At 53.6% G+C, this 13171-nt stretch overlaps 1 protein-coding gene across 3 annotated transcripts in view; it reads left to right on the forward strand.

Moving 5' to 3' along the window:
- LOC101026166 (protein tyrosine phosphatase receptor type N2) overlaps nt 1–13171 on the forward strand; it is a 973501-nt gene that overhangs the window by 847190 nt on the left and 113140 nt on the right. For all 3 annotated transcript variants that reach the window (XM_021935384.2, XM_021935383.2, XM_021935385.2), the window contains one exon: nt 12848–13042. In XM_021935384.2, the coding sequence (XP_021791076.2) occupies nt 12848–13042 (195 nt within the window). The remainder of the gene's footprint in view (nt 1–12847; nt 13043–13171) is intronic.

Genomic DNA, 13171 nt, shown 5'->3' on the forward strand with positions numbered 1-13171 from the left:
TGGATCTGTGAACTTTAAAGGCACCACTGACTTTTTTGGAAGCCCTTAGAACTTAATTGCCCAGTGAGTCATCCTCTGTGGGAGCCGGGAAGGGAGGGATTTGTGTCCCATGTTGGATTTGTCTCACCGACCGCGGTCTGGCTGGAGGGGCTCTGCTGCCGTGACCGGGGTCTCCTGTGACAGTGGGAAGGGTTGCAGGCATCGTGGGTTAAATGTGCTCCTTCTCACATCTAAGAGGCCACCTTTATGGAAGCGTTAAAGGCCGTCACAGAAGGCCGTCGTAGACATGGGCTATTCCGGAAAGAAGATGCTCATTAGAATTCTGTGTGTCCTTTCAATGTCTTTATTTTCACAACTGTTTCCTGGTTTCAATCTGACGTTATCAGGAGCAGAGTAAACGAAGAAAATGAGTGTCTTTAGTCTTAGGGCAGAGGCAGCCCCTAAGAAAAAGGGAGGCAGGAGGTCGCGTTTCAGCACGTCATTCGTCACCTCGATGCAGCTGACCGTGGGTCCCGCGAGCCCGCACACGCCTTCTGTGCTTCCTGTGGAGTGATCGCGGCTTCCAGCCACCCCCCAGGGACTTCGGGAGATTCACACACGGCCCTCGCTTCCCCCGAGCAGGACACCACAGCTGCCGGCCCCGGGGGCTGGATGCAGCTCCGCCAGCTGTGCCCCTCGCTGCTCCCTTGGGGCTGCCTTGGTGTGGGACACTCGGCCCCTGAGCGAGTCATGACCTGCAGGCCAGGGCTGCTGACCGGTGTGCAGGGGCTCGGCGAGGGCCCCTCTGCACCACGTAGACGCTGTGGGTACAGAAAGCAGACAGAAGGACTTCTGCTCCCGAGTGTGGGAGGCGGGGGTACGAACGTGAAAATAACTAGGAGACAACACACACCTGGATGTCCAGAGCCCGGCCACGAGCTTGTGTGGGGACTCAAGAAAGGGCTGGTGCTCTGGGCGCCGCAGGGATGGGGGCTGAGCGAGGGGAGACGCCGCTTTTTCCCTACTGATCTCAGGCTGTTCCAAGACTGTTCCACATTTAGAAGAGTGTTGAAAATTATTTTTCACTTACATGAAACATGTCTATATCTTTAATTTTTGTTTTGAGAAAACATCTTGCGAAATGGGAAAAACTCACTCCATATTGCTTGGCCAACATCGCTCTCCGTGGGCTGACTCGGCTCGTGTGCCCGTGTGGTGGATCCCCTTCCTGTAGGAGCTGTGCTTACAGCCCCGACCAGTGTCGCGTGTCAGGAGCGGGGAGGGGCGGGAGCCAGGTCTCTTGGCAGAGCCTGCAGAGCTCTGTGACCCTGGCTTGAGCTCTGCTGTCAGGGGCGTCCTCCCCTTGGGGGGTGTGTGTGTGCAAACGTGTGTGCGTTGTTCTCGGTCCAAGAGAAAAAGTTACCTGAGCACCAAGGAAAAGCCGCTGGAAGCGGTGGGACTGCGTCACCAGGGCAGGGTTGGCCACGTGGGCCATGAGCTGAGGACGCAGGGACAAGTGCTGCCCCGGCTTAGATCATGGACAGGCTCAGCTGCCCGGGCCCTGACTCCGTGGGAGAAGGGAGGCTCCCTTGGCGTTCAGGGGCGGCCATGGGCCGTTTCCTCTCCAGAAGCGAGCATGGCCCTGTGTTCCCTGGGTTCTCACAGGGATGCCCCAGATGCGCCCAGAACCCAGAGCATCCTGCAGCGGTGCCGACTGGAGACCCCAGCGTCGCGGGAGTGTTTGTGTAAAGTCGCTCTCCTGAACGAAATCACTGGTTGCTGCCCCTCTGCTCCCAGCTGGCCTTGCTGGCCTAGAATGAGAGGCGGTTCCTTCTGAGGCCTTCTGAGTTTTATGATGAAATAAAATCAAGTAAAACTGTGTCATGATCAGGGAGAGGTGATTATACAAGAAACCTTTTTTCTTTTTTTCCCACTGTGACACATGACCCTGTTTAACAATCTGGAATATTTTTCCCCGGCCTTTTCCCCACACTTGCTGTCTAAACATTTCACCTTCCTGTTTAGATTTCCTGTCATCATGTGCCCTGCAGCCACCGTGTCAAACTGACAGAGCGCAGGCTTTTTCCTCAACCGTTCTGCGTTCGAGCCACCTGTGGATGCGCCGGGCCCCGCGGCTTCTGCTGTGTGTTGGATTCTGCGTCGCCCTCTGAGCTGAAGGCCAGGGCCCTCCCCAGAGTGGGCCGGTTCCCATTCACCATGTTCTCTTGGTGCCGCTTCCGGGTCTGGAGAGTGGCCTTTATTCCTCCCCAGCAGAGCCCAGTGAACCCACTGTTTCCTGCCCAGTTTTGTACATTTAATTCCTTAGTGTGGTCCTGTCACTAGTGATGACACTCTCCAAATAACCCTAAAAACCCGAGGCTGTCTCTGTGCACACTCGGGCAGCAGGGCTTCGTTCACATGGCTCCCAGAAAGGTGCAGAGGGGTTTTCCTGAAGCCTTTGTTGTCTTGTTCTTCTTTTGGCAGAATTCGAGAATGACAGGTCTCTTCTCTGAGTGATTTCCCCTCTGTAATTTTCCCCATCAGATGCTGAGTTAAGAGATGAGACATTTGCCTTGTGATGTGTATGGATGAATTTCTGCCCCCAGAATCCTCTTCAGCTTATTTCGCACACTGTGTTATAAAGAAGTATAAGATACTTTGAGGACTCTGCGGACATGCCCAGGGCCCCGGCTCAGGCACAGCAGAGAAGCAGGCAGCTCTGCGGCGAGCGAGGACTGTGGTGTCCGAATGTGCTGCACTGACCCTGGCCTCCTCTGTGTGCTCACACCTGAGGAGCTACTCGGAGCACGGGAAGCCTTCGGGGTGGGGGCTCTGGGTGCAGCACTGTCCTGCGGGGACGGTCCCACATGGCTCTGCCCAGGGCAGGGTGCTGGTGTGGGTGCTTGCGGTGCCACTGGGCTCACACAGTTCCAGCTGGCTCTGGATGTGTTGGAGGCAGCACTGAGCTGCAAAAAGATCAATTTTTCACATTTTCCTGATGGAGACTTTTTGTGCCTGGGTGCGGAAGTGCTAGGTTTACCGTTCTGACAAACACTGCCCCACGGGGAGGGCGTTGGGTCGTGAGGCACAAGCATCACATTGAGTTTTGCAGTGGAGCGTTTCCATTTAGGGCAGCAGTGGAAGACGCGGCTCTCTTCTTTAAAGATGCCCAGTTACTGTAGTTTCACCTGAGGGAGGAGGGAGGGAGAGGGTCTCATCGGCCGGACAGAGTGGCGGGAGCGTTGTCTGGTGGGGACGGCCCTGGGGATCTGGCCTCCTTGGTATTGTGTCCTGGAAGGAGGCCCTGCCAGAGGCCCCCAGCTCCCTTGAGGCTGTGTGGCTTCTCTGTGCCAAATGTAGATGCGGACGCTGGGACGCTGGCAGGGGGATGCCCACACCCACGTGGCATCAGTGCCGCATGGGCTGAGTGTGTAAACCGGGCTGTGTACTCATTGCACCCACCAGAGATCAGTGTCACACGGGCCGAGTGTGCAAGCCGGGCTCATACTCATCACACACACCTGAAATCAGTGCTGCACGGGCCGAGTGTGCAAGTTGGGCTCATACGCATCACACACATCTGAGATCAGTGCCACACGGGCCGAGTGTGCAAGCCGGGCTCGTACTCATCACACACACCTGAGATCAGTGCTGCATGGGCCGAATGTGCGAGCCGGGCTCGTACTCTGTGCTCCACACACATCCACCCTCAGAGTCCTCCCAGCAACTCTGTGGAGCTGCTCTGCCTTCATCCTCATTCCACAGATTAAAAACACACATGCAGCTTTCAGTAACCTGTCCGGTGGCACACAGCCACGAGTGATCCGGACCCAGAGTCCTGGTCCTCAGCTCTGTCTTGGCTTGCTTTCTTTACCAATGATGGATGTCATTTCTACTATGGGAGTTTTTTTTTTTCTAACACACTAATGGCTCTGGAATACTTTCTTCTCAAAAATAGAGGCACATTATAATCATTGATATTTTACTATGGAGATGACCTGCAAAAACCATGCCCTTTTTCCATTATTGCAAATGCATCCTTCTCACTGGAAACTTGACATGCTATCCTTAATAATTTTCCTAATAACTTTCTCAACACCTAAGAGGGGCCAGACAGCTAAAAAGCTACAGAGCAGCTATACTGAGACTACAGAGCTTTCCGGAAAGATGTGAGCTCCATCTCCAGGGACAGACATTCTAAAAATGCAAAGCAGCATGCACAAAAATAAATGACTTCCCCTTTGCTCCCTAGAAATTTATTTTTTTCCTTTTATTTTATTATACTTTAAGTTCTAGGGTACATTGCACAATGTGCAGGTTTGTTACATAGGTATACATGTGCCATGTTGGTTTGCTGCACCCATTAACTCGTCATTTACATTAGGTATTTCTCTATAGAAGAATGCTATCCTTCTCCCAGCCCCCCAGCGCCTGACAGGCCCTGGTGTGTGATGTTCCCCGCCCTGTGTCCAAGTGTTCTCATTGTTCAATTCCCACCTATGAGTGAGAACATGCAGTGTTTGGTTTTCTGTCCTTGTGATAGTTTGCTGAGAATCATGGTTTCCAGCTTCATCCATGTCCCTACAAAGGACATGAACTCATCCTTTTTTATGGCTGCATAGTATTTTATGGTATATATGTGCCACATTTTCTTAATCCAGTCTATCATTGATGGACATTTGGGTTGGTTCCAAGTCTTTACTATTGTGAATAGTGCTGCAATAAACATACGTGTGCATGTGTCTTTATAGTAGCATGATTTATAATCCTTTTTTTAGTTCACATATACATTGTTGTTTCTTTGCTACTAAAGAGTACGAATTGAGAAAAGAAAACAGATTTCATCCACACCCCGGTGGGAGTGGCCCCATGGGTGCCTTCAGGGCCAGGTAGGCCCACGCCCAACCCTCAGTGGGGTGGAGCCTCTGTCCAGCTCCTCACAGAGCAGGGAGGGAATTCACGGGTGCCGCTGACCTCAGGGCTAAATCTACAATCAAGAGTTATGTGGTTACATCAACCTTTCTTCTTTGTTCATAATTAATTACCTGTTGGTTGTTGAGTCATGCAAATGCCACAAGGTCTTACTCGTCTTTACAAACTCAAGGTCGCCAAGCTGCACAAACTGGGCCGCTGTGTCTGAAGGCGCGTCGTCCCAGATCATAAACAGAGCCGTCTTCACGATTGTCAGGCTGAGTCTGGATCTTAAATAGAAGATTTTTCTTTGAGTGAAGTGGCTGGAAGGATTGGACCTTCTGTCTGGCCAAGATCTGTTTGCCAAAAATGTGTCAGTGCCCCCAGGCCGTGCTGTGCGGGGGAGGCCCTTGGACCCCTGCAAGTGGGCGCTGTGGAGGGACAGGTCTCGGGCTTCCTGTGTGGGCACCACTGCCGGTTAACACCTTCAGCAGACACGTGTGGCCTGCAGGCCTCGCTCTGGGGTGTTCACTGTCTGACCAGGAGAGTTTCGTTCTGGGTGAGGATGCACCCTTTGTGTTCACTGAGGATTATAAATCAGGGAAATTTCAAAACATGATGGGGCTGGCCTCCAGCTTTCTCTCAGAGGAGGCTCGTGTTGTTGGTTTGCTTTATAAATTACCTTTTGCTCAAATAAAATGCTCTTGAGATCATAGCTCTGTATTTTTGGGGGTGTCGGGGGACAGGGTCTTGCTCTGTCACCAGGGTTAGAGTGTGTTGGTGCGATCGTAGCTCACGGCAACCTCACCCTCCTGAGCTCAAGTGATCCTCCTGCCTCAGCCTCTCAAGTAGCTGGGAGTACAGGTGCGTGCCACCACACCTAGCTAACTTTTATTTTTAGAGATGGGGCCTCACTATGTTGCCCAGGCTGGTCTCAAACTCCTGGGCTCAAGGGATCCTCCCACCTCGGCTTCCCAAAGTGCTGGGATTACAGGCGTGAGCCACCGCGCCCGACTACAGCTCTGTATTTTAAACTCACTGCACTTAGAGTGTTTGCAGTGGCGATGGCCATTTCTGTCGCTGGCTGACAGGAGTCCCCGCTCTGTGCCTCGGCCCCCACAGAAGTCTGATAATGAACGCAGGCAACATAGGCAGTGGCTGCTCTTGTCTGATGGCGGTTCTGGTGTGATGGCAGCTGATGCTGTAAACTGCAACTGAGGTTTGCAAGAAGTGTGTGTGCCAGGCCGCCCCGTCGGTCATCGCCTCAGCGGTCAGCAAGCTCACGCTTCCGTTGAGCACCGTGGACGTGGCCGCGTTTTCAGGTGCTACTTTTCAATGAAGAGTGAGGAGTGTGGTCCCCTCCACCGCTGTGGCCAGTCACTTTCTAGTCTTGGGAGGGGAAAAACAGCTCGCAGCGCTGTCTTCAGTGAGCCCCTGCTGGCAGGCTTGCTCGGAGGGTTAGTCACCTCATGCAGGATGGAAATGTCCCAAATTATTACCTAGAGTGATTTCAGATGCCGTGAGGTTTGTCTCATTGGCCCTGGCTGGACCACTACTAAGTCAAGCAGCATTCTACATTTTTTACTCCATATAGTAAGAAGTGTGTTTTTCCTTACAAAATTTTTAAATTTTAAGGTAAAGGACCGAGAATGGACAGACTATAGAATTTCCATTATGAATTTGGAAACTATAATCAGCCTAAAGGACCAGTGAATGAGACCATATGAGATGCCCCTCAGAGCTTTCCCCAGCAAGCCACGAGGCAGAATCCAGGCTCCTTCCCGGCTTCCCCCACATCTGGAGATTCCCACGAGTGTCCAGGAAAGGGTGGAAGGGAGGGGCCGGTCCCCGCTGTGAGGAGCTCTGGCAGGTAGCCCGAAAAGGGTCCACACAGCAAGGGGAAGGGACGCTGGCAGGGGCAGGCCACAGTGTGTGGGAGAGGCAGCAGCCAAACGCCCCAGCCCCCGTCCTTGGAGGGGGCTGGCCCAACCCCGTTTCCCGTGAGGGCAGCGGACTGGCGCATTTCCAGCTCCCTTGTGAGGAATTTCTGTTTCTGTCTCCAGTAGATAAATGTGGCTTTCTTGTGTTTATCGCCAAGGGAGACACCAGGAGTTGGGCCTGCAGCCACGTCTTCTGAGGGGCACGTGCAGGACAACCGACAGCCAGTGCCGCTGGGACTCTGGGCTTTAACTTGTCAGCTTGATGTCATCATGGTTTCCACGTGTACAGCCCTTGTTCGGTGACCTCCTCACGGGGCTGATGCGTTGCTCGCCCCCTACCACCCGTGCCATACCTGTAGGGAATCGCCGATGCCCGGGTAACTTCTTCCCAGCCTGGGTTGTGGTCGGTGGTGGAGTTCGGGCTCCAGAAAGTGGCCTTGCAGCCAAGCAGAATGTGGCAAAAGTAATGCTTTGTGGATGTCCTGAGATGTAGCGTGAGGCAGCACACCCTCCAGTTAGCCCCACGACAGCCACACTGACTTAGCAACAGCTGGGTTGAATGAGGTGTGAAGTTCTGACTGAACCGTGCTGCTTGGATGTGGCTGAGCCGTAAGGTTAGGTGGGCGGTGGATGCAGTGCCTTCCCTTCAGACCTTGCATGCACAAGAAGCACACAGTTGACAGTGTTACTTCCAGCTTGTAGACATCGGGTACATCCCATGTCCAAAAACGAGGCTCGCCGTGGAAAAGCACATTCTGAGAGCAGTCGCGGTGCAGATACAGAGCCCTCTGCCTGCAGCACTGCCCACCCAGGAGGCCGTAGGGAGTGGCGGCCCCTTCTCTCTCCTCCTCCTCCTTGCTCGCCCCGTGGAAGCTCTTCCGCACCTCCAGGCCCGGTGCCTGCTGTCCTCTCCCTGTCTCTGCAAGTGCCACTGCGGCCTAGACTTGGGGCCTGAGCCTCTCCTGCCTGAAGCTTTCTTTGACCTCAAGTTCAGGGAGAGCCCCCTCCTCCTTGCCCCACAGCACCCCTTCCCACGAACACCCAACACGTGCTGTCGCCGTCATTTCCGTCGCTTCTTGTGGTCACTCGTGCCCAGCTCCGGGTGGCCTGGGGGTGCTCAGGGGTCAGGGCCCCGCGAGTCTGATCCAACCTGGTTCAACCTGGTATTTCTGACACCCTGTGCAGTGCTGACTCGGCAAGGGACCATCGCAAACCCGATTTTGAATAAACTAATAATCATCGTAGTCGGAACAGCAAATAATCACCTGGTGTGTGCCAGGCACAGGCCCAAAGCCTCAGTGTAAGCATGTTTTCTTATTTAATCCTCCCAACGGTGAAGTCGGTACCGTTATCACCACTTCACAGATGGGGAAACTGAGGCACACAGATTAGGGTTTCCCCAAGGTCACACAGTCAGTAAGACCTGAAGCCCAGATTCAAAATCAGGCCCTCTGACTGCAGGTGCTATGAACGGATGAATCAGTGATTGCCCTGGACGTCAAGGAAAAGAACCAAAGTTAGGTCTGTTTTTGCAGTTCTCATCCTGTTCCTCTGAAGACGTACGTGTTTTCTGAGTCCTGGTTTCTAGGAGGTGTCCATCGTGACACCATGGTGGCCCACTTGCCTGCGTCTTGGGGGGGGACAGCTTTGTGGAGGTGCAGAGACTCCCCTAAGTGGCGGGTTCCCCCGGAGCCTTCAGAAAAACCTGCACTGGCGATTTGAGGGAAATGTAGCTGGTGCCTCCGGGGAGCCACGTCCTGCCCACCGTAGTGTCCAGGGAAGTAGGATGTGTCTCTCACCTGCCCCCAGGCTCAGGGGCAGCATGAGGGGGCTTCAGCTCCAGGAACCTCCTCCACCCAGGACCCGGCTTCCCCACCACCCCGTTCCTCCCTGCAGGCCATTCCCGGCCTTATCGCTGCTCAGATGTTTGCCTGAGCCACTTGCTGCATAGAAACTTGGTAGCGGTCGGTTCAGAGCGGAGCAGCACCTGGCGAGAGCACCCACTCCCATTCATAGGCAGAAGCCCGCAGGGAGGGGGCCTTCGTCCAAGTGCAGCGTCCCCCGCCACGCGTCGCTTTGCTGTGGGGACGCCCTTCTCCCGCGGCAGCGCCTCCTCCTGCACAGGCGAAGAGCTGCTGCCACGTGTCTCCAACCTTCTGGGCGAAGCTTTCAGGGGCTTCCTCTCTGCCAGGGACATTTTTCTTGGATATTCATTGCAGTTTCCCTCCTTTGAAAAAGTCAAGACCTTCAAGAAGACCTCGCGCTGCGCAGTGACGTGAGACCACTGATGAGAGCCGCAGATCCCCACTGAGTGGCACCGAACCCTGGGTCTCCCTCACTGTGCACCAGCACTGAGCCACCCGGCACCGAGCCACCCGGCACCGAGCCACCCGGCACTGAGCCACCCCCCGGAGGAGGCGACGTCGGCTTGTCCAGCTTTAAATTCTGCAACTTTGGCCTGGCTCGGTGGTTCACGCCTGTAATCCCAGCACTTTGCGAGGCCAAGGCGGGTGGATCACCTGAGGTCAGGAGTTCAAGACCAGCCTGGCCAATGTGGTGAAACCCCGTCTCTACTAAAAATACAAAAATTAGCCGGGTGTGGTGGTGGGCGCCTGTAATTCCAGCTACTCAGGAGGCTGAGGCAGCAGAATCGCTTGAACCTGGGAGGCGGAGGTTGCAGTGAGCTGAGATTACACCACTGCACTCCAGCCTGGGCGATAGAGCGAGACTCTCTGAAAAATAAATAAATAAATAAATTCTGTAACTTCTTAAGAAATATCTTTACACTTGCCAAGCCGTCAAAAGTTTGGCTGTGGCTGAAACAATGGCCTTAACTTTTATTCACTAATACTTCTCTCTTCCTCACTACTGCTTGAGGCTTTCTCTGTAGCCGCCTCCATGCTAAGCACTGACTATACAGGAAACCGTTTTAATCTTCACAGTAACTATAGGATTATCTCTATTTATAAAGTGAAAAAAATAGGCTTAGAGACCTTACGAGGTTTTCCCAAGGACACGTGAAAAGTTTGTGGTTGTTTGCTATTGTTGACTTGGGGAGAAAAAGAAATAAAATAAAAATGGAAGTTTGTGGTGGAGCAGGGACCCCAGTCCTGGACTGTGGGGCCTCTTGGTGGCTTCACCCTCCGTGCATTCAGGAAAGAACAGAGCTCAGACCTCACTGTAGCTCTCCCATGGGTGGCAAATCACAGGATGGGCATGGAACTAGCTTGATTTTTTATTTTTATGTGAGTAGATCTCCAGCGTTTCACATCCTCTTCCCCAGAGGGTCACATTCTCGGACCCTCTGGGTTTCCTGAGCCGTAGCTGTTCTCATGCTTTGGTTGGATGTTATTTTTCTGGAGAAATTGTGTGAAGACATAGAAGTTACTTCAGAAACATTTTTCAGTGTGCTTTTCCCCCACGTCAAGCAAACTTCATGTGCACAATTGAGAAATACATGAGATGTGTACTCGGGTTGGTTACTGGTATCATCTACCTTATTAAAATTATCCCTTGTCGGGCAGATCACCTCAGGTCAGGAGTTTGAGACCAGCCTGGCCAATATGGTGAAACCCATCTCTACTAAAAATATAAAAATTAGCCGGGCCTGGTGGCAGGCACCTGTAATCCCAGCTAATCAAGAGGGTGAGGCAGGAGAATCACTTGAACCCAGAAGGTGGAGGTTGCAGTGAGCTGAGATCGTGCCTCTCCACTCCAGCCTGGGAGACAGAGTGAGGCTCCGTATCAAAAACAATAAAAATAAAAAATGAATAAATAAATAAATAAATATCCTTTGTGGTTTTTGCATTTTGTTTGCCCATTTTTGATTACAAGCGATGGTGGATTTTTAAACACACTCACTATTTTAAAACGGTCTACAAACTAACAAGTACTTGAAGATATATGGGAAAGAAGGAACTGGAACTCTCCCTTTTGTTAGAGACCCCTGACCCTCACCAGAGGTCCTTGGTAAAGTCCACCTTCCCCTGTGCATCTCTGTCCGGGTCCCCGCGGTCATCCCCATTCACCAGCCCACACCCTCCCCTGTCCCCACAGTCACCCCCACCGTCCCTTTGGTCGTCTCCAAGTCCCACAGTCATCCTTCCTGTCCCCATGGTCATTCTCCCTGTCCCCAGCTGCTCTTACAGGGGCTGCAGGTTCGTGGAGGTAGAGACCCTGAGACCTTCCTAACACCTGTATCTCGCTACGAGCCCGAAGCAGAGAGCCAGGAACATAGATTACTTTCGTCAGAAGAGCCAAGGTGGAGAGGGAATGTTTTTCTAGATGGGGTGTGGGTGTCCAGCCAGCTTGGCAGCAGACATCTTTAAAGCCAGGAAGCCGGCAGCCCGGGTGAAAGGAGGATGGACATGTGGAGTGTTTCCTGAGCTTTGGCGGTTGCCTTGGGGAGTGCGAGGCCTTTGACTCACACCGCGGCGGGGAGCGAATGGGTGGCTCGGCCTCCCCCGGACGCCACCAAAATGAAACCAAGGCAGCAGCAGCCCACAAGGCTCCCTGGAGCCTTTCTTTTTCCCATGGATGCATTTTCACCTCTTCTGTTGAGCTCCAGTTCTCTTACAAACTTTTTCTGGGTATCATTGCGTCTTGCAGACTCAGGGTACAGGTATATTTTCACCAGGCAAAAGGATGGGATATCCTAACACAGTGGTTAGAACAGTTTCAAAACGAGATTGTTGGTCAGACGTCGGGGGGCACCCAGGCTGCACCCCGAAGGTGAGCAGCAGGCAGGGTCCTGGCGTGTCCTGAGCACCTGAGGCTGTGTGGCCGTGTCCTGGCTGCAGGCAGGTCCCGCACGGCCGGGCAGGTGCTCGGGGTGCCCAACGCGTGTGTGGCTGAGCATTGCCTGGGGAAAGGAGGTCGAAGACTCTGCAGTGATCCCACGGAAGCTGTCTTGGGGTGTAATGTTGAGAGTTTCTTTGAATCCGGGCACTTCTGCTTTGGTGTCTACTCAGCAGCACAGGCCTCTCTCGCTGCCCCCGCCTTCCATCTCCTGTGCGGCTCCGTGTGCCCTCTCTTGCCTGGGCTCTTGGACGTTGCTCTGGAGAGAGAAAGAAACGTCAGAATGAGGTTTTTTTTCCTGCAAACACTTCGATTGTGGTACCAGTTTCTGTATCTCAGTCCCAGTGCAAAACCGCCCTGGCCTCCCCTGTGACTTATATTCTAATAGAATGAGAAGCCACCCAGCGAAGGCTACTGTGGCTTTATTCCAGAATATTCCGTGTTGATGACAGAGGAGGATCCAGTGCATGTTTTCTTGAATCTATAGGAGTGTGTGTTTGTGGTGTGCTGCGTGCAGTGTGTGTGTGTGTGTGTCTGTGGTGTGTGTCTGTGATGTGTGTGGTGTGCGTGTGGTGTATGTGTGTGTGTGTGTGTGGTGTATGTGTGTGTATGTGTGTGTGGTGTATGTGTGTGTATGTGCGTGTGGTGTATGTGTGGGTATGTGTGTGTCTGTGATGTGGGGTGTGTGTGGTGTATGTGTGGGTATGTGTGTGATGTGTGTGTCTGATGTGTCTGGTGCGTGTGTCTGATGTGTGTATGTGTGTGTATGTATGTGTGTGTGGGGTGTGTCTGTGATGTGTGTGGTGTGCGTGTGGTATATGTGTGTATGTGTGTGTCTGTGATGTGGGGTGTGTGTGTGGTGTATGTGTGGGTATGTGTGTGATGTGTGTGTCTGATGTGTCTGGTGTGTGTGTCTGGTGTGTGTATGTGTGTGTGTATGTATGTTCGTGATATGTGTTTGTATTCTCAGATTTTGAGAGCAAGGCCTCTACCTCCTCTCCTGCACAAGCCTGAAGCCTTCTGGGGGCGCTGTGCTGGGAGCGTCCTTTGGAGTGCGTTGACCATCATGTTGCGCTGGCCCGCCCAGGGGTAAACTCTTGCCTGCCTGAACATTGGATCTTAGCACGAGAAGGGGTTGGTGCCATGTGGGTGCCATGCCCTCGTCCTGCTGGGTGTCCCCAGTGCCACTAACCCCCTGCTCTGCCTCCCCCGTCCTGCAGGAGCTGTGCCGCCAGCGTATGGCCACGCGGCCACCAGACCGGCCCGAGGGCCCGCACACATCCCGCATCAGCAGCGTCTCGTCCCAGTTCAGCGACGGGCCGATGCCCAGCCCCTCCGCACGCAGCAGCGCCTCGTCCTGGTCCGAGGAGCCCGTGCAGTCCAACATGGACATCTCCACCGGCCACATGATCCTGGTAAGCCCCGCCTTTGCGCTCCCTGCTGCACGAGCACCAGGGCCCTCCTTCCTCAGCCCCTGCAACACCCAGCGTCTGTGCCCACTGACCCGCGGGGACGGGGCCATGATGGCTGCACCCTGCCCGCTG

This window comes from Papio anubis, chromosome 4 (genome assembly GCF_008728515.1).
Source record: "Papio anubis isolate 15944 chromosome 4, Panubis1.0, whole genome shotgun sequence".
Taxonomy (NCBI): domain Eukaryota; kingdom Metazoa; phylum Chordata; class Mammalia; order Primates; family Cercopithecidae; genus Papio; species Papio anubis.